The sequence below is a fragment of the Monodon monoceros genome, unplaced genomic scaffold (genome assembly GCF_005190385.1).
Source record: "Monodon monoceros isolate NGI ecotype Baffin Bay Population unplaced genomic scaffold, NGI_Narwhal_1 Super_Scaffold_7, whole genome shotgun sequence".
NCBI lineage: Eukaryota > Metazoa > Chordata > Mammalia > Artiodactyla > Monodontidae > Monodon > Monodon monoceros.
In genome coordinates, this window is record NW_021703784.1 from 75,233,564 (window position 1) to 75,258,973 (window position 25,410).

The following is a 25,410-nucleotide window of genomic DNA, read 5'->3' on the forward strand; positions in this document are numbered from 1 at the left end:
GTAGAAATTGTCCTTCTACTGCCCCTCCCCTGAGCAACTCAAACAAATAGTCTAAAAACAATACTCACCATAGCCCTGCTCTTACTCTCATTATTGGCAATTAGCCTGGCCTATGAATGAATGCAAAAAGGACTAGAATGAACTGAATATGGTATTTAGTTTAAAACAAAACAAATGATTTCAACTCATTAGATTATGACTAAATTCATAATTACCAAGTGCCTTTACTATATATAAATATTATTATAGCTTTTACAGTATCTCTTATAGGGCGGCTAATATATCGATCCCACTTAATATCCTATTATTTCTAGAAGGCATAGCATTATCACTATTCGTAATGGCACCTCTAATGATCCTAAATTCACACTTCACTTTAGCCAGCATAATACCAATCACCCTACTAGTGTTCGTAGCCTGGGAGGCCGCACTCGGATTATCCTTACTAGTGATAGTATCGAACACATATGGTACCAACTACGTACAAAATCTTAACCTCCTCCAATGCTAAAATTTATTGTCCCTGCAATTATATTAATACCCCTGACTTGTTTATCAAAAAATATGGCTTGAATTGATGCTATAGCCCATAGCCTGCTAATTAGCCTCACAAGCCTGCTCCTCCTTAATCAGTTTAATGATAATAGCCTTAATTTCTTACTAATGTTCTTTTCCGACTCCTTATTTACACTGCTATTGATCTTAACAATATGACTCTATTAATGGCCAGCCAATCTCACCTGCTCAAAGAGTCACTGACCCGAAAAAAACTATACATCATTATACTAATCATATTACAGACATTTGTAATTATAATATTTAGTGTCACAGAACTAATTTTATTGTACATTATATTCGAGGCCACACTAGTTCCTACACTCATTATCATCACTTGATGAGTTAACCAGACAGAACGCCTTAATGCAGGACTCTATTTTTTATTCTACACACCTGTCGGGTCACCCACTTCTAGTAGCACTAGTATATATTCAAAACACTATGGGTTGGGGCTTCCCTGGTGGCGCAGTGGTTGAGAGTCCGCCTGCCAATGCAGGGGACACGGGTTCGTGCCCCAGTCCGGGAAGATCCCACATGCCACGGAGGGGCTGGGCCCATGAGCCATGGCCGCTGAGCCTGCACGTCCGGAGCCTGTGCTCCGCAACGGGAGAGGCCACAACAGTGAGAAGCCCGCATACCGCAAAAAACAAACAAACAAAAAAAACGCTACGGGCTCTCTACATTTCTTAACATTGCAATATTGAACCAAAGCATTACCCAATTCTTGATCCAACGTTTTCATATGACGTTTCATCTCCACCTTTGATTACCCAAAGCACATGTAGAAACCCCCATCGCAGGCTCTATAGTCCTTGCAGCCATATTACTAAAACTTGGAGGCTACGGCATACTACGAATCACAGCGATACTTAACCCACTAAAAGAATTCATAGCATACCCCTTTCTTATGCTTTCCCTATGAGGAATAATCATAACCAGTTCAATCTGTCTGCGCCAAACAGACCTAAAATCACTTATCGCATATTCTTCCATTAGTCATATAGCACTTGTCATTGTCGCTATTCTTATCCAAACACCTTGAAGTTATATAGGAGCCACCACTTTAATAATTGCCCATGGCCTCACATCATCCATACTATTCTGCCTAGCAAACTCAAATTATGAGTGAGTCCATAGCCTAACAATAATCTTAGCCTGAGGCTTACAGACCTTCCTCCCACTAATAGCCGCTTGATGACTGCTAGCAAGCCTAAGAAACTTGGCCTTACCCCCAACCATTAATCTGGTCGGAGAGTTGTTTGTAGTTACATCGTCCTTCTCATAATCAAATATTACCATTATCTTAATAGGAGCCAACATTGTACTTACAGCCTTATACTCTCTACATATACTAGTTACAACACAATGCGGTAAATACACACACCATATTAATAACATTACACCCTCCTTCCCACGAGAGAATGCCCTTATAACCCTTCACATCTTACCCCTCCTACTATTGTCACTAAATCCCCAAATCATCCTAGGCCCCCTGTATTGTAAATATAGTTTAAAAAAACCCACTAGATTGTGAATCTAGTAGCAGAAGGTTGAAACTTCTTATTTACCGAGAAAGTATACAAGAACTGCTAATTCATGCTCCCATGCCTAACAGTGTGGCTTTTTCAAGCTTTTAAAGGATAGTAGTTATCCGTTGGTCTTAGGAACCAAAAAATTGGTGCAACACCGAATAAAAGTAATAAACCTATTTTCCTCTTTTGCTCTAGTCACACTACTTATATTAACAATCCCAATTATAATAATTAACACCAATCTTTACAAAAGCGATAAAAATCCATCATATGTAAAAAAACACTGTTCATGTGCTTTCATTGCCAGCCTAATTCCAACCACAATATTTGTCCACACAGGCCAAGGAATAATTATTTCAAACTGACATTGGATCACTGTTCAAACCCTTAAATTAACACTTAGCTTCAACATAGATTACTTCTCAATAAAATTCGTACCCGTAGCATTGTTTGTCACATGGTCTACTATGTAGTTCTCACTATGATACATACACTCGGATCCCTATATTAATCGGTTCTTCAAATATCTACTCCTCTTCCTTATCACCATGTTAATTCTTGTTACTGCCAACAACCTCTTCCAACTTTTTATTGGGTGAGTGGGGGTCGGAATTATATCTTTCCTGCTCCTTGGGTGGTGGTAATACCGGCGAACAGACGCAAACACAGCCGTTCTCCAGGCAATCCTATATAACCTCATCAGGGATATTGGATTTATTATGTCAATAGCATGATTCCTATTTAACCTAAACACATGAGACCTGCAACAAATTTTTTTTTTCTTAGACCCATCTCCCTTTTTATTTTTATTTTTTATTTATTTATCTATTTATGGCTGTGTTGGGTCTTCGTTTTTCTGTGCGAGGGCTTTCTCCAGCTGTGGCAAGCGGGGGCTACTCTTCATCGCGGTGCGCGGGCCTCTCACTATTGCGGCCTCTCTTGCTGTGGAGCACAGCCTCCAGACGCGCAGGCTCAGTAATTGTGGCTCACGGGCCTAGTTGCTCCACGGCATGTGGGATCCTCCCAGACCAGGGCTCGAACCCGTGTCCCCTGCATTGGCAGGCAGACTCTCAACCACTGCGCCACCAACCCCCGCAACAAATTTTTACATTCGACTTACATCACTCAAATCTCCCCCTCATATGGCTTGTACTAACATCACTCAAATCTCCTCCTCATAGGGCTTGTACTAGCTGTAGGCAGGAAATAGCTCAATTTGGACTTCACCCTTGACTCCCCTCAGCAATAGAAGGCCCTACTCCTGTATCAGCCTTACTCCACTCAGGCACATTAGTCGTGGCAGGAATCTTCTTGCTTTTTCGATTTTACCCTTAACAGAAAACAACAAACATTCAAACAATAGCACTATGCTTAGGAGCCCTCACCACCCTATTCGCAGCAATAGGTACCCTCACCCAAAATGACATTTAAAAAATTGTTGCTTTCTCCACTTCAAGCCAATTAGGCCTAATAATAGTAACAGTTGACATCAACCAACCCTATCTAGTATTCTTGCACATCTGCACACATGCTTTTTTTAAGGCCATACTATTCATATACTCCGGATCTATTATCCATAGCCTGAACGACAAACAAGATATTCAAAAAATAGGAGGCCAATTCAAAGCTATACCTTTCACCACAACAGCCCTTATTATTGGAAGTTTAGCACTGACGGGAATGCCTTTCCTCACCAGCTGCTAACACGTCTTATACCAACACCTGAGCCCTGCTAATAACGCTAGCTGCCACCACCCTCACAGCTGTCTGTAGTGCTGGCGTTATCTTCTTCCCACTACTAGGACAGCCTCATTTCTCTCCCTTAACCTCAATCAATGAAAACAACCCATTCTTAGTTAACTCCATCAAATGCCCACTAATTGGAAGTGTTTTTGCCGGATTCATTATCTCCAACAACATCCCCCCGACAACAGTCCCCCTAATAACCGTGCCCCCATACCTAAAATTAACTGCTCTTAATTTCAAGTGCTGGTACAGTGCCCTTTGTACCAGCACTTGAAATTAACCTTAACGCAGGTTAAATTTCTTAACGCAGAAAACTTAAAGTTTATTTGCCCCTCAAATACCCTCAAGTTTTCTAGTCTTTTAGGATATTTCCCCACTATCATGCACCGCTTACCTCCCTACTTAAATCTATCAATAAGCCAAAACTCAGCATCCTCCCTCTTAGACTTAATCTGGCTAGAAAATGTTTTACCAAAAACCACATCCCTTATTCAATTAAAGCTCTCTACGCTAGTCTCAAGCCAAAAAGGCCTTATCAAACTATATTTCCTGTCGTTCCTTATTATCCTTCTCCTTAGCATGCTTTTATTTAATTACCATGGGTAATCTCAATGATAACCACAGCACCAATAAACAGCGATCAGCCAGTAACAATTACCAACTAAGTACCATAACTATATAATGCTGCGGTCCCCATAGCTTCCTCCCTTAAAAAGCCAGGATGACCGGTGTCAAAAATAACCCAGCCCCCCAGCCCATTAAACGTAAACACAACTTCCACCTCTTCATCCTTTAAAACATACAGCACCATTAAAAACTCTATTATCGGGCTTCCCTGGTGGCGCAGTGGTTGAGAGTCCGACTGCTGATGCAGGGGACACGGGTTCGTGCCCCGGTCCGGGAAGATCCCACATGCCGCGGAGCGGCTGGGCCCGTGAGCCATGGCCGCTGAGCCTGCGCATCCGGAGCCTGTGCTCCGCAACGAGAGAGGCCACAACAGTGAGAGGCCCACGTACGGCAAACAAACAAACAAGCAACAACAACAAAAAAAACCTTTCTATTATCAATCCTGAAAGAAATGCCCCCAAAACAGTCTTATTAGAAACACAAACTTCAGTATACTGCTCAGTAGCCATAGCTGTCGTGTAATCAAATGCGACCAGTATCCCCCCTAAATAAATCAAAAACATCATCAAGACTAAAAATGAGCCACCAAAATTCAACAGGCCCGCACCCAACACCACTACCCACAGTCAACCCGAAGATTTTGAAGAAAACCCCACAAAACTAATCACAAAAGTAACACTTAAAATAAATACATGTCATCATCATTCCCACGTGGATTCTAACCATGACTAATGGCATGAAAAATCATCGTTGTCATTCAACTATAAGAACACCAATGACCAACATCAGAAAATCACACCCACTAATAAAAATCATCAACAATGCATTTATTGACCTCCCAGCCCCATCAAATACCTCGTCATGATGAGACTTTGGTTCTCTATTAGGTATTTGTTTAATTCTACAAATCCTAACGGGCTTGTTCCTAGCAATACATTACACACCAGACACAATAACTGCCTTCTCATCAGTAACACTCAGCTGCCGTGACGTTAACTACGGATGAATCATTCGATACATACGTGCCAATGGAGCTTCCATATTCTTTATCTGCCTTTACATTCATGTAGGACGCGGCGTATATTATGGATCATACACCTTTCTAGCAGTTATAGCCACTGCATTCATAGGCTATGTGTTACCAGGAGGACAAATATCATTTTGAGGAGCAACAGATATTACAGCCTGCTTTCAGCAATCCCACACCTTGGCACTACTCTTGTCGAATGGATCTGAGGAGGCTTTTCTGTAGATAAAGCAACACCTATGTGATTTTTTGCCTTCCATTTTATTCTCCCTTTCATCATTACAGATGGTAGTAACTTGGACCATCTACCATCATTACTACAGGTGGTAGTAACTTGGACTGAGTTTCTGAAGTGTAAATGGAGAGAATGGGCAGAGTTGAAAGATACCTAGAAGGTAACATATAGATGATTTAGCCGTGACCTGGATATGATAGGTGAAGGGTAAGAAGATACCAAGGATTATGCAGGAATCTTGCTTATGAGTAGATTTTGGTAAACTGATCTCTTCTACAGTTCCATAGTAATTCCAGCTGAAGAATAAACAGATGATGGAGCAAGTATCTCGTGATCAATTTGGTCATGTCACATTTCAAGAAGTGCTGAAATTTTATATATGTATATGAATATATATTTAGTTTGGATATGTGTGTGTATATATATATATATATATATATATATATATACCTATATGTATGTATACAAATATAACTTGGAGGTTTCCCTGAAGATAATATTAAAATGATACTTTTCATTTTTATGTTCTGAACCAGTTGAAAAACAGCACAGCTATCAGAAGAATGAAAATCTAATAGCATGCTTATTCCAGGATTGGAGGGTGGGATTATGCTTACCAATAGCCAAATATGAGACCTTTAATACTGTCCTCACCCCAGGCCACTCCCTAAAGTCACACTTGCATAAGAGAAATTGGTGTGTGAGGCAGATATTAGGCTAGCTACAACGCAAACCACATCTTCATGTATAAAATCCCAAGAGCAGGGCTGGGTTGGCTCCACAATTGGTTACGAAAACCAGGCCCTGGGCCTTACATTTCCTATAGCATAGCAGTCACAGGGTAGAAAGGTTTATAAAAGGCTATAACAGGACAACAGGAAGCAGATCTTAATCCTGCTGAGTATAGAAAAGTGAATTTTTAGAAGTTTCGCAGTTCACCACTCATAAAATCCACACCTCCCCCACTCCTTGAATGAAAAACAGTGGAGAGAAAATCCAGGCAACTACTCCCTCTATGTTCCTGACTCTTGGAGACTAAAGGGGAAGCTTCCTTCTGAAACCACACCCACACCCACATGCACGCACACATGCAGATTTGGTTTATTTTCAATTGACAAACACAGAGTGAGGCAGTTCCAAAATATATTGTTTTTCTCTTCACCGACACCAGCAGTTGTGCCGGTTTAATTTAAGCAGCTACATTTATGAAACATTTTGAGTGTACTGCTGTTGAGGTGACCTCTGTCTTGGGAACGTATGGGATTTATACTGCTGTTAAGCATGAGTAAGAATGTGTGTGTCCTACTGGGGCATGTGCCAAGGGAATCACGATCCTCAGTGAAAGCCTCACTGTACCGCCTCAGAGGCAGTGCTTCTTAATGATGGATTTGAATTGAAATTTATGTGTAGATATTCAAAACACTGAAGCCCATGCTAAGCTACTTGAGATTCTGCCTCAGATGATTTGGGCTGGAGTGCAGTTATTTTCATACACAGTCACATTACTCTAAGGATTCCTGATTTAAATATGTAGGAATAAGAAATGATTAGATCTTTGGAAATAATCTGAATATCCTTTTCGATTCTCTAACTGAAAGAGATTAAGTTTCTCTTCTTTCCTTCTCTGAGATGAGCTTAATGTAACTCTTCTTTGTGTCTCAAATGCCACCCTGAGCCGTTTGGATAGATTACTGGATTGAGTAAGTGAATGGGTGGATGCATAATGGATGGATAGATGAGCGGAGACATGGATGATTTGGGAGATAGATAAGTGGATGGATGGATGAGTAGGTAAATGGAGGAATGCATGGATAATAGGATAGGGGGTATGCAAGTGGAAGGATAAATGATGAGTGGATGAGGTGACTAGTAGCTGAATTGATGAATGAGATGAGTGAATGAATGCCACATAAGGGGACACCTAAGGAAGAGGAACAGTAAACCTTAAAACAACTCCTTGCAAAGTTTAATTTACCAAATTGCCCAGAAAAAAAATTTTCCCATGTTCCATAAAACGTGTTATTTAGAAGAGATTTATTCATTCATTCCTTATCCAGATATGAGCTTCTCAGAATGAGATGGCGATCACTGACACAGGAATACACTAAGCCCTCTGGAGGCTAAGTAGATAAAGCTAAGTGATAGCTTCAAGACACGTGAAATACACATTTTGACCCCCATTTTGACAGCTACAATTACAAGTCATGTAACCTCTCTAACTGTAAGGATAGACCAGTGACATATTAAGATGGCCAACAGAAAATCTGAGTTTTTTTTATTGTGTTTAGAGAAGCTGTATAGCTAATGAATTGGGCTACAAAGCCCAATTTTGCTGAAACCGAAGTGACAGCTCTACAAGATAATTATTCCAAAGACCCCTCAAAAAAGTTGTGCATCAATTTTTTGCATTCATTACCTCATGTAAACTTTAGAAGAACACTTTGACGTTGTTAAACATCCTAGTACTATTTTACTAGAAAGGAAATCCCACAGAGGGATTAAGTTAATTATCTTTGTCAGGTTCTTTGTAGCTCAAAATTTTTAAGACTATGCTATCCTCACAAGAAAATTTGATTAATCAAGACATTGATTTGAAAGTTTCTTGTTTTCTTTCTGTGTTATATGTTGTGGTTTCATGAAACATTTCTCACATGAAAAATCCAGTTTCCATTTCAGCATTTTTGTTCTTAGTCATATAGAGGGAAGGAACAAGTTTAATGTCCCATTACAGTTTACTATCATTTGGGATACAATGAAGCCCCGAACAGCATAATTATTGGGGGAAAAGCTGTGCATTATCTTCTTATATAACCTCAGATCAATAGTCTTAATTAGATGAAGGTTTTGGAATCAGGCATATGAGTACCTACTGCCAGATTCTAGTAAGGTAACTTTGGGCCATAAAGGTAAAGCCTTTTTAAGGTTTTCTTGCCTCCTTTGCTGAGTGGTAGTAACAATAATACTTAAAGAGCTTTGCAAAGTTTAACAAAATAACATGTGAGTATCAGCACAATTCTTAGCACATGGTAAATATTCCATAAATTTTCACTGTTACTATTATTCCCATTTTACAGATGAAAAAACTGAAGATTTGAGAAAATAAGGGTATTGGTGATAATCTTAGAGCTAGTAAATAGAAAAGGAAAAACGAAACACAAGTATTTTAAATTATATTTCAGAACGCTTATCAATACCCTTAATTATAAACATTTAATAGTAAAGATTGGATAAAGGAGTTTATGTGACTGTTCATGTAGATTTGTGCTTAGGAGCCAACTGTATTTTATCCTCACTGGTGATTTTAGTCATTATCCTAATTAGCTCAGTAAAATATATTTAAACATTAGGAAAATAAAATTTGTCTTGTTAGATTACAGAAAATTTTCAGTCACCTTTTTTCACCCAGTAGTACAGTTTGGAAGCTAGTTTTTTTGTAGCATGGAAAGAAGCTCTACACCCTTCTTGCCATTCGTAATAAAAGTAATTCAGAATTGAAAACCGCCGCCAGAACCGTATGCCATCCTCTATTGTAGCACATACCCTATTCACATGGGAAGTAATTGCTAGTTTATGCATGATATCCCCCCTACAGTACCTATTCTTGGAGGGCAGAGTCTGTATCTTATGCATCTTCATAATCCTCATAATTTGCATATTGACTGCTACAGGATGAATGATAAACATTTGTGGAATCAAATTGAATTGATTTGAATAAAAGTCATCATTTTGTTAACAATTTGGCATTTGTACTGGCAACTGAGACTGGGGAGAATTTTAGATCTGCTAATAAGAAAACTAAATATTAAATAATGCAGCAGTAGCTTGACTAAAGAATGATAATATCTCTCTTTAATCATAATATAAATTATTATTGTTATCATCATTATCTTTTGTTGGACACCAACTATGCGCCTTGATCACATTTAAAAATGTTTCCAATCTTTACAAAGACCTTCTAAGTCATGTTGTAGTATAAAGATAATGCATTCGATTAACAAGTTTTTTTGAGAGGTTAATATTACCAGGCACTTTTCCAGGTGCTTATGAGATTCATCAGTGAACAGAAGTTTCCTACTTGGTTAGAGCTTATGTTCAAGTAGGTGTGACAGGCAATACTCAATAAATAGAAAAATAATTTATGTAGTATATTGGAAAGTTAAGTGCTAGAGGAAAAATGAAAAGTAGAGAGAAATAGAGGATGGGGAATTTCAGGCAGGAAGTAAGGTAGTTTGCAATGCTAAAAGTCTAGAAAAACTCTTTAAGCAGGTGACACTTGAGCCAAGAATTAAAAGAGGTGAAGAATTTGAGAGAGATAAGAGTGGGCTTTGGAATCATCAAAATCTGAGTTTGAATTTATTTCTTCTACATATTATCTATATAGTTTGCTGGACCTCCACAAACTTGTTTGCACATCTAGTAAAACCAGTAAAGAACACTTACTTTGTTTAGCTTTTTACCTATTAAATATAGGTATAAATTGTTTAGAACTTGACCTGCATGTATAAGCACTATTTAATATATGTTTTAAAAACAGAAGGTGCTTAAAAAATATGGATCATGTTATATATAATTGCATGAGGGCTGAGATATTGCCATAGGTTGCGAAGCTCTTTGTTCCCTTTCTGGATGAATACCACACTTCTAGGACTTTGGGTATTCCCTAGAGTGTAGCTTACCGTGTAAATGCCAAATCCTGTGTCTTTTGTTCCACTTTTAAATTCAAGTGAAAAGAACAAAATAGGTCTGTTGGGAAAGAGGCCGAGCCTTGGAAATATATTAAAACTCCCTACTAAAATGCATTAAAATGAGTTTAAAGGGGAAAAAAAAGTACACATCTAGAATAGCAGGGAATTTGACAAGCTGGTATGTAGGCATTTCAATACTTGCTGCTTTCAACAAAATTCACTTAGTGGAATAAAAATTTTGAAAGGATGTTTGGAACATGTATCCAGAGCAGCTGCTGTACTTCGGCAGTGACAACATTAAACTACTGGCTTCATCTAGCCTTCAAATGGCAGGAAGATTTACACAAATAGAGGGGACTATGACATTCAGGCAGATTCACGTAGAAAAAAAAAAAAAAAACCTATTCAAAATATTTACCACGGACTTAATCCTGACACCTACAAAATTTTGTGCTGGATTTAATCCACTGTCCCTTCAGCACTCCTGTCAGTAATGTTAATAAACCATCAATTCCTGTGCCTGTTAGAAGGAAGTGCAGCCATTGTCTGTCATGTCCATTAACTGCCAGAGAAAAGAGATTTACGTGATGGCCTGAATGGGCTCCTGGAGGATCATTCTTTGGACTGTTAAAGTGAGGACTAGAAATCCTCAAAATGTTCAAATAGATAGTGAGTTTTTGTAAACACGGAGGCTCTTCAGACACACATCAGGAAAAAAAAATAAAAGTGCTTGGAGAAAGATAAGAAACCTGTTATTTTAGTACAGTATGTGGTGTTAGCATCAAATTTACTCATTTGCCCATGTGTCGATCCAATATTTATTACACATCCACCAGGTACCTAGCACAATTTTAACAATTATCTCTTCAGTGGTTGGCAAAATGGAAGCAGTCCCTGTTGTGAACAAGACTGTTGTCCAGTGAGGGTATGAGACATTAACAATCAGATAAATGGATGGGTGACAACTATAATAAGTAGGGATTAAATTTAACCGGTATACATTAATATAGGTGTGTAAGTTGTTTAAATATTAAAGCACTTATGTACCAACTGGTACCTTTGTCTCTTTCATCCTGGTCCTTCTCCTGGAATCCTGTACCTCCCCCCCCCCCCACTAAGCTGTCATTCATCGATAAATGGCTAACACTTATTGTAGCAAAATGGCTCTGCCATGACCACCTGATAGCCTTGCATATCTCCACATAAGTCACAAAAGCAAGGCTAATGTGAAGTGTAACCCAAGTCTTGGTGGAATGCCCTGTGATCCTCCATGGGACACAGAAGTATAGGTCGTCTTGTTAGAAGCTGTTGAAAGACTGCTTCTCATTTCCCTCTGTACCTTGCAGGAGGCTGTGATGGAGTAACTTCCTATCTTCCTAATGCCAGTGAGGCATGGGACTTTCCATATCACACCACTCCCCCTTCTCTGGGTAAAACTGTAAGCTACAAAACTGCTTTCCTGTAGTTTAGAGTTGAATCACAGTGGCAGAGAGAACCACCACCTGTGTTGTCTGTCATGTGGCACCCCATGTTTGATGTCATCCACTGATACTAGAGATGTGGATTGCCAATGCCATGCTGATCTTCCTTATGCTTTAAGTATGCATAATAAACTGTCCAAATTGATTTTGGCTCATGTCTGTTTCCTGGCTGAATCTATGAGACTGTGGCAAGTCTCTTAGGAGCTGTCACAATGCTCCTGCCTAGAGACTACGTGACTGCTTGACACCTGTCAAGCAGAAAATTCCCAGGACCCTGCTCCAGCATTGAGAGTAGAGTCACATTTATTGGTTCATATCCGTACCATATCAATCATTTTATATTTTGAATATCACAACTGGTGAAAGTACTAGAAAGGAAAATAGAGTATCTCACAAGAGAATATAAAAAAGATGCTAAAATTATGTTTGCAATTCAGAACTGGATCTTGGTGAGAATTAGCATTTCAACTGTAATCTAAGGGGTGAGTAATAACTGACCAGGGGAAACAAAGTAGTGGGAAATTTTCCATGATTCCAGGCCAAAAGAATAGGTACACGTGATGACCCTGAGGTGTATAAGAGTATGCTTCATTCAGTGAACTATAAAGAAGGCCAGTGAGACATTATATAGTCCATTAGTTCAAGGTATCTCTTCTCTTCTGACAGCCAAGTAAAATGCATGCAATTCTACTAGTAAAGTTGGAGTTCCTGAGACACTGCATAGAATGCCAGTATAATTTTGTTGTCTCACTATGTGGAAGGCACATTGATAGATTTAGTGGTGAATACAGAAATGTTTAAGAAGCCCTTTAGACTGTGAGCTTCATAAAGTTAGAGATGTTGCCTTGTGTTGCGTTTGTAACTGATCTCATATCAGAGCACAGAAAATAATATCTGGTAAATGAAAATGTGAGAAAGGGAAGGGAGGAAGGAGTGAAGGTGGGGAGGAAAGGAGGAAGGGTGAGAGGTCCTCTACTTAGAGGAGTATAAAGATTATTGGGCTTCCCTGGTGGCGCAGTGGCTGAGAGTCTGCCTGCCGATGCAGGGGACGCGGGTTCGTGCCCCGGTCCGGGAAGATCCCACATGCCACGGAGCGGCTGGGCCCGTGAGCCATGGCCGCTGAGCCTGCACGTCCGGAGCCTGTGCTCCGCAACAGGAGAGGCCACAACAGTGAGAGGCCCCACGTACCACAAAAAAAAAAAGTCAAGTTTGATTTTACACACACATATATATAATCTTCAATTCCTTTATCACCATTTATTGAAGTTATTGTTTTTTACACATTGAATTATTTACATTTTTATCTTTTTCAAAAGTCAAATGGCTATGTATGTTTTCAATTGACTATATTTGTTTGAGTAGATTTCTGGATTCTCTTTTAATTTATTTCAGTATATGTCTATTCTTATGCTAATACTACACTGTCCTTATTAATGTAGCTTCAGAGTTAGTCTTGAAATCAGACAGCGTTAACTCCTACACTCCAGTGTTTTTTAAAATATTATTTTAGATACAAGTTTTAGGACCAGTTTAGTAAATTTACAGAAAAAAAAAAAAGAAATCCTACGGGAATGCTAACCTGGTTTGCATTTTATCTAATAGATTAATATGGGGAGAACAGGTATCATAAGAATATTGAATATTTCAGTTTAACAGGATTTAATGTTTCAATTCATAGACATGGTATATCTTTCCACTAATTTAGAATTTCTGTCAGTAATGTTGCATAATTTACAACATACAGGTTTTTCACATCTTTCATTAAATTTTTTCTAATAATTTTAAATGTTTTTTTTTCCATTTTTTTCACACTCTTCTTCCATTATTCCAATACACATATTAGTGTTTTTAATATTGTTCTAAAGATCTCTGAGACCCTCACCATTCATGTTTTTTCAGGCTTTTTTTCCTTACAGCTTTTCAGAATGAATAATTTCTGTTGATATCATTTCATATTTAGTAGCTCTTTCTTCTTTCATCTGCATTTTTTTGATAAGTCTATCCAGTGAAATTTTTCTTTCTAGAATTTCCATTTAGTTCTTTTTTTTTAATTTATTTATTTTATTTATTTTTGGCTGCATTGGGTCTTCGTTGCTGCACGCAGGCTTTCTCTAGTTGCGGCGAGCAGGGCTACTCTTTGTTGTGGTGCGCGGGCTTCTCATTGCGGTGGCTTCTCTTGTTGTGGAGCATGGGCTCTAGGTGCGCAGGCTTCAGTAGTTGTGGCTCACAGGCTCTAGAGTGGAGGCTCAGTAGTTGTGATGCACGGGCTTAGTTGCTCCGCAGCGTGTGGGATCTTCCCGGACCAGGGCTTGAACCCATGTTCCCTGCATTGGCAGGCGTATTCTTAACCACTGCACCACCAGGGAAGCCCTGGTTCTTTTTTATAATACAGTTTTTCTGCTAAAATTACCTATCTCATCACTAATTAAGAACATGTTACCTTTAATTTTTTGATAGTATTTTTAATAGCTGCCTTACAATATTATATCCAACATATGAGTCATCTAGATATTGGCTACCATTGTCTACTCTTTTAACTTCAGGTCATACATTTCATTTCTTTGCATACCAGTAAGATTTTATTTTGTGCTAGACACTGTCACTTATATATCACAGAGATTCTGGATTTTATCTTCAGAAGAAGATAATTAATTTTTGTCCAATAATACAGTTAAACACTGATATTTATCTTGATGTAGAGTTGACTTTATATTTTGTCATTGCAGATATGTGAAAAGTCCGTGATAAAGCTTAAGCTTCTCTCACTTAACTGAGCTAAATCTCCAAAAATCTTCCCCCAGCCCCACCTCCCAGAATCGTATCTAGGTTTTGATTTAGACTTTCTTAAGGCAAGCCTAAAAGTGGACTTTATACTAGGGCAAGACTCAGCAAACTTTTTCTGTAAATTATCACACAGTAAATATTTTAGTCTTTGCAAACTTATATGGTCTCTATCTCAACTACTCAATTCCACCATGGTAGCACAAAAACAACTAGACAATACATAAATAAATAAAGGTGGCTGTGTTCCAATAAAATTCTATTTATGAAAACAGGCAGGGACTTCCCTGGTGGCCTAGTGGTTAAGAATCTGCCTGCCAATGCAGGGGACACAGGCTCAAGTCCTGGTCCGGGAAGACCCCACATGCTGCAGAGCAACTAAGCCTGTGCACCACAACTACTGAGCCTGTGCTCTAGAGCCTGCAAGCCACAACTACCGAGCCTGCATGCCACAACTACTGAAGCCCGTGTGCCTAGAGCCCGTGCTCCGCAACAAGAGAAGCCACTGCAATGAGAAGCCCGTGCACCACAACAAAGAGTATCCCCTCTCGCCGCAACTAGAGAAAGCCCGCGTGCAGCAACGAAGACCCAACCCAGCCCCAAAAATTAATTAATTAATTTTTTAAAAACCATGCACATGTTAAAAAAAAAAGGCAGTAAGCCAGATTTGGAATTTGGGAGTTTGCCAACCACTGCTCCTGTGCAAGGCTATTAACCTAAAGGCTGTCGCTTTGATGCCTGTGGTGTTGATAACGTTTATGAATGTAGAATGCTGGCATCCTTTTGCAGTGCTCAACCTCTAGGGTTTCTGTTCTGCTGTGAGTCATATAACAGTTTCTTTGTGATTAGCCTTGTGTCATGTATTGCTCTGTGTATGTGCAGTCCAACTCTCAGCCAAGGACTTGCAGGAACATCTCCCAACAATCTGACCTTTGGAGGCCCTGCCCTGCTCACCTCACTTTTCTCTGCTGCTCTACCCCATATACTCCAGCCATTTAATCTGCCCCAAACTCTGATCTCTGCCTCCACAGTTCAGTCCAACTACAGTGATCTGCTTGGACCACAGCCCTTTGCACTTAGGTCAGGAAATTGTCCTCAAGTAGAAAGCTGGAGTAGTCATGAGTCTTACCTAGTGAGGTTCCAATATTTCAAGGTTCACAGCTGGGCATGATTAGCTCATAATTGTTTACGAGAGGAGGACTAGTCCAAAACCAGTTATTGTGTCATGTCAAGAATCTTTAATCTTTTTATTCTTAAATAACAAAAATATAAATATCTAACAATAATTTAATTAATAAAAATGAATTTTATTTACTCACAATAACCAAAAATACAAAAATACAAATTCATTTGACTTCAGGTGTGGTTTGACTGTGACGTTTTCTAAGTCACCAGATCCTATCCTATTTTATATGCTTTGCTTTCGTCTACAGGACAAGTTTAACCTCATGTTGTCCTCTTTTATTTTATAAATAATGCCTATTAGAGCTTAGACTTAAACATCCTCATACTATACTACCAAGAAAAAGAGAATATACTTTTTATTCACTCAGATGAAGAGAGGCAGCTTTCATTGCAGAAGGCACCAGTAAATATCTTCTTGTCTCTGGCCTGACATTAATTAGATGTCCAAACCCAATACAATCGTTTGACTAGGGAGTTGATATAGAGTAATTGCTTTAAGAAATTGCATGCTCATCTCTGGAACTGAGTGTTGAGATATTTTCTCCTAAAATAATATGGCTGAGAAAGAGTGTGAAGCAGTCACCTCCAAAGTCTAGGCATTTTTGAGGGGAGAAAGGGAATCGATATCGAGAACATAATAAAAAAATTATTCACGATAAGTTTTCTTTAGTGACCATAATCACTACAATGCATGTACACATACACATAATGGCAATAATATATTTATAAGAATTTAACTTTGAGAAAAAATATGTATATCTTCTCTTATTTCCCAATGAAAAGCCTTGCTGAACTTTATAATTTTTACATATTAGCATTGACTTTTAATAGCACTTATAACCAGATGTTATGTAAGCTATTCCTGTGCAATTTGAGGTGTTTGTTCCTTTTACATATATTAGTCATTCAATTCCAAGTCTGTCAGAATTATAACCAAGTTATTAATGTTGAAATGAACAGGTGCTGCATCAAACAATCCAATGGCCAAATATAATCTTGGTGCTACAGCTTTATACTTTTATGGGAGTGAGTAGAAGCAGGCAGGAGTTTTTGACTTTCTGCCTCCTTTACTCAGTGGTAAAGTGGAACGTAGAGATGACGGTGGTGGTGTTTTGTTCTGTGTTATATCTCTTGAGTATTATCCACAGCTTCTAGGTTAGTGCTGCCGATCAGGGAGCATGTGCTTCATAAATACTAACAGATGCATTGAATCATGCATTTAAAAAAAGCAATCCTATTATTATCCTTTCACCAAATACCTAGTACACCCTACTGAGTATTTGAAAACATCTCTGTTATGAATTTATTATCCTCATTGGATGAATAATCTTAAACACACAAAATTCCACCAGTCTTCTAAGTGGTCTCCAAACATTTCTAACCATAAAGCATATTAATAAATTTTAAGCACATATCATTTGATATATGTATATGTATTGGTTATAAATTATATACACTCACATCTTTAGTGGTTAGGAGGACCAGCTTTGGATCCAAACTGCCTAGGTTTGAGTTCCAGATCCGTCATTCCCCAGCTGTGTGACCTTGAGCAAGATATTTAATAAACCTGTGTCTCAGCTTCCTCATTTAAAAAGGATGAAAGACATACTATGTACCAAATAGAGTTGTTATGAGGAATATGTATCTCTCTCACAAGTTTAGGCTGTTGTTATCTTTTATTATCATCTTATTATTTTACTTCTATATTATGTACATTATAAACATAAACAAAATGAAAGGAAAGCAGTGGTGAAACAGAAAATACGTAAAAATAAGTTCTAATATTTTTATATTACAACAACCACGGAATATTTTAGAATAAAAATGTAGACTACAGAGTATTTTATAATGCCACCTATTTTACATTTTTTAAATCTAAATTAAAATTTAGAATTTCTAATGTTTTCTTCCCACACTCCAGTGGAACTTGTACTCACTATCCCTATTTCTGCAAAATTTGCTGCAACAAGCCTGATTGAGGGTTTTTATTGGTACCAAAATGTACAGCAAGTATCATCTTATTAATAACAAAGTAGCAAACGTATTGTTAGAAAACTTGTAAAGATTTCTGACCTTGTTTTGCTGATGCCACCTAAAAGCTTATTGTAATGTTGGCTCTTACTTCCAGGCCCCTCAGTGACCCCCCTTCCAATCTAGTTCTCTACTGAGTTATATCCTCAACAAATGAGTCACAGCAGTCTTGTAAGATTGCTTATTATAACTCTGTAGTGGCTAAAACACTAGGAGATGGCTCTGTTCTGAATTCCGTATTCGGAGTCTGTATAAACGCTTCCCTGATCTGGCCCTAGCTGGGACCACGTCCAGGTTAGTCTTTCCAAGCAAGAAGCCCATGCCAGAGACGAGTGTGGCTAGACATCATTATGCTGATACCCCTGTGGTGCTTCTTCTTCCTATGTTTTATCAGAAGATTAAAGAGCTGAGACCTTAATTAGCATTCAAAAGTCTGTACTGTCCCTCATCTCTTCTCAATTTAACCCAATATAGTCAGGGATTTAATTTCTTTAAATGTTGTTGACTCATTATGTCTAGGCATTGCTAACTGATAAGACTCAATGGTGACAAAAAAAAAAAAAGGTTTAATTTCTTTATCTTGGCATCTAAGCTGTTTATCAGCCAATTGTATTTCAATCAGTCTTATAGAGTATGTGAGAAAGAGAAGAATTATTGTGCATATCCTTAGAGGAAAGTCAATATATTTTTTTCTTTTTATAAAATTTATTTTATTCAAGTATAGTTCATTTATAATGTCTTGTTAATTTCTGCTGTACAGCAAAGTGATTCAGTAATACACATATATATATATGTTATTTTTCATATTCTTTTCCGTTATGGTTTATCACAGGATATTGACTATAGTTCCCTGTGCTATACAGTAGGACCTTATTTTTTATCTATTCTCTATGTAATAATTTACATCTGCTAACCCTAAATTCCCAATCCATCCCTCCCCCCATCCACCTTCCCCCTTGGCAACCACGAATCTGTTTTCTATGTCATGGAGTCTGTTTCTGTTTCGTAGATAAGTTCATCTGTGTCATGTTTTAGACTCACACATAAGTGATACCATGTGGCATTTGTCTTTCTCTTTCTGGGAAAGCCAATATTTTGACTTGCTCCTACTGCTTTCTGTGACTTGGTGGAAAAACACACACAGGCACACACACACATCAATGTAGCCTAGGTGTTATACTTAGTTTAAAATGAACTGTGATTTTGTGCCACATTTTCTTGGCTCCTGAAAAACAAATTGATTCTCCGAGTTGAATTATAAAATCTGTTTGTTATAATTTTATATTAGAACCTGTTGCTTGGAAAAACCCTGCTGCATGTGTGTCTCTGGTGTGTTTACTCTCTTTGGTGATGACAGTTTTGGAGCCAACTTTTTTTTTTTTTTTTTTTTTTTAATACCTGGCTGCCGGAAGTCTTGGAACAAATTTGCAGCACAGTCAAGACAAATGGATAGAACTTCATGGCCCCATCATCAGTGCCTCCTTCTTCTGTCGCTACCCATAATCTACTTTCACATCCCATTCACAAGACATATATGCTTTCCGTAGATCTCATGTGTTTAATTTTTGTTTGATATTCTAATACATTTAGTGTTAAACTTTCAGGTCCTTTTTAGGTATAAATGTTTTCATATGCTACAAATCTCAGGGAAATTCACCAGAAAATTAGAAAGAAGATACCTGGATATTCTCACCTAGAGGGAAGGAAGTGGAAAAGGATTAAGATAATAATCCTTGTCCCAGTGAGTTTTCAGAAATATTGAATTACACACCTAATATATAAATAATGAATTAGAACCTTGCAGATGTATGCATTTGCCAAAATTTTGTAAAATGGTTCATTAAAATTTCAGATAAAATTTAACTGTCTACATTATGTCCTTTCTTGTTTGCTTCATGCGACGACTATACATTTAGGTTACTTAGGAAAAAAAGACAGTTTTTGCATTAAATACAGCATTGATTTCATCCTTCATAATCTAGCCCAATTTAAGGTGGATCCTCGAGAAAAACAGCAAGGAACAGCTCCAAAATTGATAGACTGGACAGCAGAGCCAAGCCAGGCTCCAGTGTTTTGTGGTCTATAAAAACTTGGAGCTGTGGAGCTTCACAATTTTTTGAGTAAATTAAATATTATCATATGGACTCTAGCCTCTCATGTTATAAATCTCAAATGAGAAAATATACTTACATAAAGATTAAATGTTAGGTTTTTTTGGTGTTATTCTTATTAGGAAGAATACTCTGACTTCTCAGGCCTCCTCTGTTCTCTATTGCAGCTTAACACGCTCTCAGCTTAGCAGTTAGAGTCTCATACTGTGATTTTCACTTTACATGCTTGCTGCCTCGTGTATTTTCAACCTATGTACACAGATGATGTTTCCTTCTTAGTCTGAACAAATCTAATCACTTTATAGATACTTATTCAAAGATTGGTTGTGAGTGAAAGCTACTCTAGATTCACGACTACCTCCCCTGAAATAACCCTATCCTTTTTTTCATGTGAATTAAATTGACAAAGCACATATATGACTTAAAACAGACAAAATTCACAATCCAGTAAACCCTCCTGTCTTTCATAGGTTTTCTCATGCTTTAAAACCCACAGACCTGTTTTTATTTTCTATAATTTTATAAATACGATATATGATTTTTTTTTTAATGTAGCTTCTGATTTATTAGCTCTGGGATGGGACTGGAATGTTTACATTTCTTTTTTTTTTTTTTTTGCGGTATGCGGGCCTGTCACTGTTGTGGCCTCTCCCATTACGGAGCACAGGCTCCGGACGCGCAGGCTCAGTGGCCATGGCTCACAGGCCCAGCTGCTCCACGGCATGTGGGATCTTCCCGAACCGGGACATGAACCCGTGTCCCCTGCATCGGCAGGCGGACTCTCAACCACTGCACCACCAGGGAAGCCCCGATATATGATTTAATCCAATAACTGATCCTTTCAAAACTAAGACTAAAGTATGATAATGAGTCCAAATCTGCAATTCCTGTGGTTACTTTTCTTAACTGTTTTTGTAACCTTTTGTATCCCAAGATCTCTTGGCTAGATTTTACCAAGTTCAATGAGTTCTTAGAAGAGGTAAATACTTGAAATCCTGGGAACTAATGGCAATGAGCTTTCAAAGTCATATTTGCTATTTCTGTTGGAATTCATTCAACCTGTCCTAATACAGGCTTCCTGGATGGCTGCACACCCTGAAGTCATCGTTTTGTGAGAGTCCCTTGGTGTGGATGACAGGCTTTAGGCTGAAACCCACACAAGGAGGGAGAGGGATGGAGGCAGGAGGACTTGTAACTATGCGGACCCCACCCTCTGGACTGCAGATAATGAATGACAGCATCTTGAGGAGAGAGGCTGCCCACCTAAAGGACCCTGAGGATGAAGATATCATGACATGCTTTGTGGGGGTAGAAAGGTGTTCAAGACATAGGCGATTTCGAGGCAGCACTAACTCCCTTCCAGCTGGTGACTGAGAATGTTGATTGGCACTGAGGCTGGTGCTGACCCTCTTGCCCTCTTCCCACATGAGTTCCCAGGAACTTGCCTACAGCCACCAGGGGTGTGGGGATGGCCACTATCCCACTAAGGCCCACGCACTGCCCCTCCCTGTCTTCCCTAACTCCTGTCCTAGGCCTAGAGGCTGGGGACAGACAGAAGGACCACTCTTCTTCCTTCTTTTGGGCCTCAGTCCTGTGGACAGAAGCTGGCTCTGGCAGGGCCTGCGGTAGCAGGGATTGTCACAGGGGAAGTCTTGAGTGCTCCGTGGTTGAGGAATGCAGTTGGACCCAGGGCAGCCGCAATGCAGGGCCAGCAGAGTGGCCCAAGCCCGGGCCAGGAATGCGAGACTGAGGCCTATGGTCCTGAAGCCCTCCTGATGTGCGGACAGGTGGCCAGAAAGACAGAGACAGGCCAAGGGGGGCCCACGGTTCAGAGCTTATGAGAGTCCACTCACTTGGAGGTGCCCTCAAATTGGAAACAACCCTCTTCATCAGTCCTCTCTCTCTCTCTCCCTCATTCACAATGATTTTATTTTTAAACATTATTGTATATTTAGAAGTGCACATATATATTTCATGTACATGATTAGGTTACTGTTTAAGGGCAACAATTGCCTACTGGAAAATTATTGTCCACAAGAGTCAAGTGTGGAAAGTAGCACAGATCGATTTAGGGGATGAAAACTATGCATGGACACAAAGAATGGATATAGGTTTTCATAATCAAGAAAAATATCCTCACCTTCTCCTCCTGCCTAGGTGCTTACCATAAGGAAAGGAAAAAAAAAAAAGGTTATTCAAGGACAATGGTGCAGGGCACTATTTTCCAGACCGTGAGGGAGAGAAGGGAAGAGCAAAAGACAAGTAGGCACTTTGGTGGTTGGCTACAGCCTTGCTACAAGCCCACAGCATTGTAACACCCAGGATGGAGATCCAGAATGGGGACGTCCTGGTCACTGCAGAAGTGATGAGCCCCTCTGCTGACTTCTCCCAGGCGAAGGCGAACTCAATCCCCTTGCCTCACAAGACCATCAGAACCACCCTCTGTTCCTTCCAGACTTAAATTCTTTTCATTGGCTAAATGTAGGAGACTGACAAAAGCCAGAGGTGTAGCGAGGCTCTGAGGCATGAGGGGAGGCTGGCCCTTCTGCAGATCCTGTGTGAGCCTGCAGAGCATCTCTTTGTCAGTATATAACTATAGTATATACAGTAGCTAGGCATTGGTGGAGGCAGGACTTTAAAACACATCTTCCAAATCTGAGGCTCTTTTCTTTTAGCAGTACAGTTGTGACATTTGCAAAGATACAGAGATACGGTGGGATAGAGTTATACTGGTTTAAAAATAAAAATAGAAGAAGAGTGAATACTATTGTATTGGGCTTCTCAGGGTGCCTTAACAAAATACAACAGAATGGGTGGCTTAAAAAACAGAATCTATTTTCTCATGGTTCTGGGATCAAGGTGCTAGCAGATTCATTTTCTAGTGAGAGCTCTTTCTGGCTTGCAGATGGTGACTTCTCACTGTATCTTCCCTCTGTGTGAGGGTGGAGAGAGGTCTCTAGTGTCTCTTCCTCTTCTTATAAGGACACCAATTCTGTGGTATCAGGGCCTCACCTTTATGACCTCGTTTAACCTTGATTACCCCCCTAAAGGCCTTATCCCCAAACACAGTTACATGGTGTGTGGGAGGGGTGTAGAGCTTCAACATATGAGTTTTAGGGGGGGACAAAATTTAGTCCATAGCAACTAGAAACATGACTGATGGATTTATACCACAAATATTTTCTGGGACATGAGCTGGAACTTTGCAACTAGACATTTTGACCCAGTGAAACATTTAGTGTATATTCATCCAGAACAACATTTTCTGCAGCTTAACCAAATGACCATGTAATAGAGTATTTTTAACCTGCATTCTAAATGAATTTCACAAGGTTTTTGTTTTTGTTTTTCTAATTCTTTGGCAATGAATGACAGATACTTAAAGTGGAGGGGAAAGGTTATAGAATTTACTAAAAAGATGTACCTCTCTTTCATTTTACAGGCCCAACAGCTTACTGATCTGGAACGAAAATTAGCTGTGGCGAAAATTGAACTGGAGAAAGCAGCTCTTGACCGGGTAAGTTGACAACCATGAGCCATCAGACTTTGGCTGCAGAAGATGAAGCTAGGTGTACTCATTGCTGCTCTTGATTTATCAGTGCAATTCCAGATGCTGTGCATGTAATATGGTGATAGAATTCATGAGTGTTTGATACTTTCTTTGGAACCCAATTCTTTTCTTGTTTTTGCTGCTATAGTAAATCTACTCAAGGTTGAGGCTCTGTGATTGCATGGCTTTATTTTTCACTTTACTGGTACACTTGCTCTATAATACAGTGAATAAACATACTTTAAAGCATCAACAAAGATGTTATGTATTAACTTTGTATGAATGAGTTGTAAAGCAAATGGAAGTAGTCATTGACACTTTTTATTTTGGAAATCTTAAAGTCCTGGGGGAAGAGGCATTAAAAGAAGAAAGTAGCTCTCTTAAGCAACTCTGTTTATACAAAGATAATGCAAGAGTGGCTGACATTCCATCTTTATAACAGCTTTATTGAAATAAAATTCACATGCCATAAAAGTCACACTTTTAAAGTTCACAAAGTTGTACTATCATCAACATTAATTCCAAAAGGTTTTCTTTGCCTCTTTTTACCTCATTTCATCTACTTCATTTTATTTTTGTTAATGCCTCATTGTGTTACAATTGTACATGCTCAGAATAAACCACAACTCCCATCTGATGCCTACCTTTGCCTATCAGTGCTCTTCATATGAGACATGCATGGAGAATAAGGAGTTGGTATATGGAAAGGGAAATATAATATGGAGGAAGGAATTAGTCATAAAATTTAGAATTATGGTTCTGCTTCTTTATAGTTACAGTATTTGGCAAAATTTCTTAGTGCCTCCTTTCATTTTTAAATCAACTACATAAAATTGTGGGAAGTAAATATTCCTTTTTTCTTTAGTTCACTCAGAACAAAAGGGTAAAATGATTTTAAAATTATTTTTTTGTTCACTCAGCAACCCATTTATTGAATCCAATGTAGTTTTCTCTAATTCCTAGAACATATATCTAGAAAATATTAATACAGAAAACTCTAAATCTGAAAATGAAATCATAGTATTTCAGACTTGAGAAGACAAAAAACACCCACATTGCTCTCAGTCAGAAACATGAAAAGTCTATGATGTAGCAACAGGGCCAATCCAAGAGTAATCTGCATTTTAACAAACATTCAATGCATCCCCTGCCTGAGATTAATTCTTGATTAGATTGGAGTTAGCCATCATTCGGTCTAACAATGGAAAAATAAACCTTCTCTATATATCATCTGGAGAATTTTTGGTTCATTTATACACAATATTTGGCATGTAATAAAAATATTTCTAAGGCTTCCCTGGTGGCGCAGTGGTTGAGAGTCCGCCTGCCGATGCAGGGGACACGGGTTCGTGCCCTGGTCCGGGAGGATCCCGCATGCCGTGGAGCGGCTTGGCCTGTGAGCCATGGCCGCTGAGCCTGCGCATCAGGAGCCTGTGCTCCGCAACGGAAGAGGCCACAACAGTGAGAGGCCCGCGTACCGAAAAAAAAAAAAAATTTCTAGACATGTAAAGAGAGAATGCAATCTGGCCAATATAAATAAAGAAGACAAGAGATGTACACCTGGAGCTGATTCAGATATTGGAATAAGAAAACAAGTACTCAAAAATTTAACAACTATTATATACATATATACATATATATTCATAATATTTCTATGGGCATGTATATAGCATTACATATATTACAATAGAAGAAATCTAAAACAGGTAAAAAGAAAACTTTTCACTAGACTTGGAATCTATAAAAAAATCAACTAGCTATTCTAGAGTTAGAACAATATAACTCATGTAATTAAGAATTTAACTCATGTATTTAATAGCAGAATGGTTGATTGGACATAGCAGAACTGAAAACTAGTGAA

At 38.8% G+C, this 25,410-nt stretch overlaps 1 protein-coding gene across 2 annotated transcripts in view; it reads left to right on the forward strand.

Moving 5' to 3' along the window:
* Positions 1-25,410, forward strand: part of LUZP2 (leucine zipper protein 2) — a 431,421-nt gene that overhangs the window by 355,981 nt on the left and 50,030 nt on the right. For both annotated transcript variants that reach the window (XM_029208937.1, XM_029208936.1), the window contains exon 8: positions 23,442-23,516. In XM_029208937.1, coding sequence (XP_029064770.1) covers positions 23,442-23,516 — 75 coding nt within the window. The remainder of the gene's footprint in view (positions 1-23,441; positions 23,517-25,410) is intronic.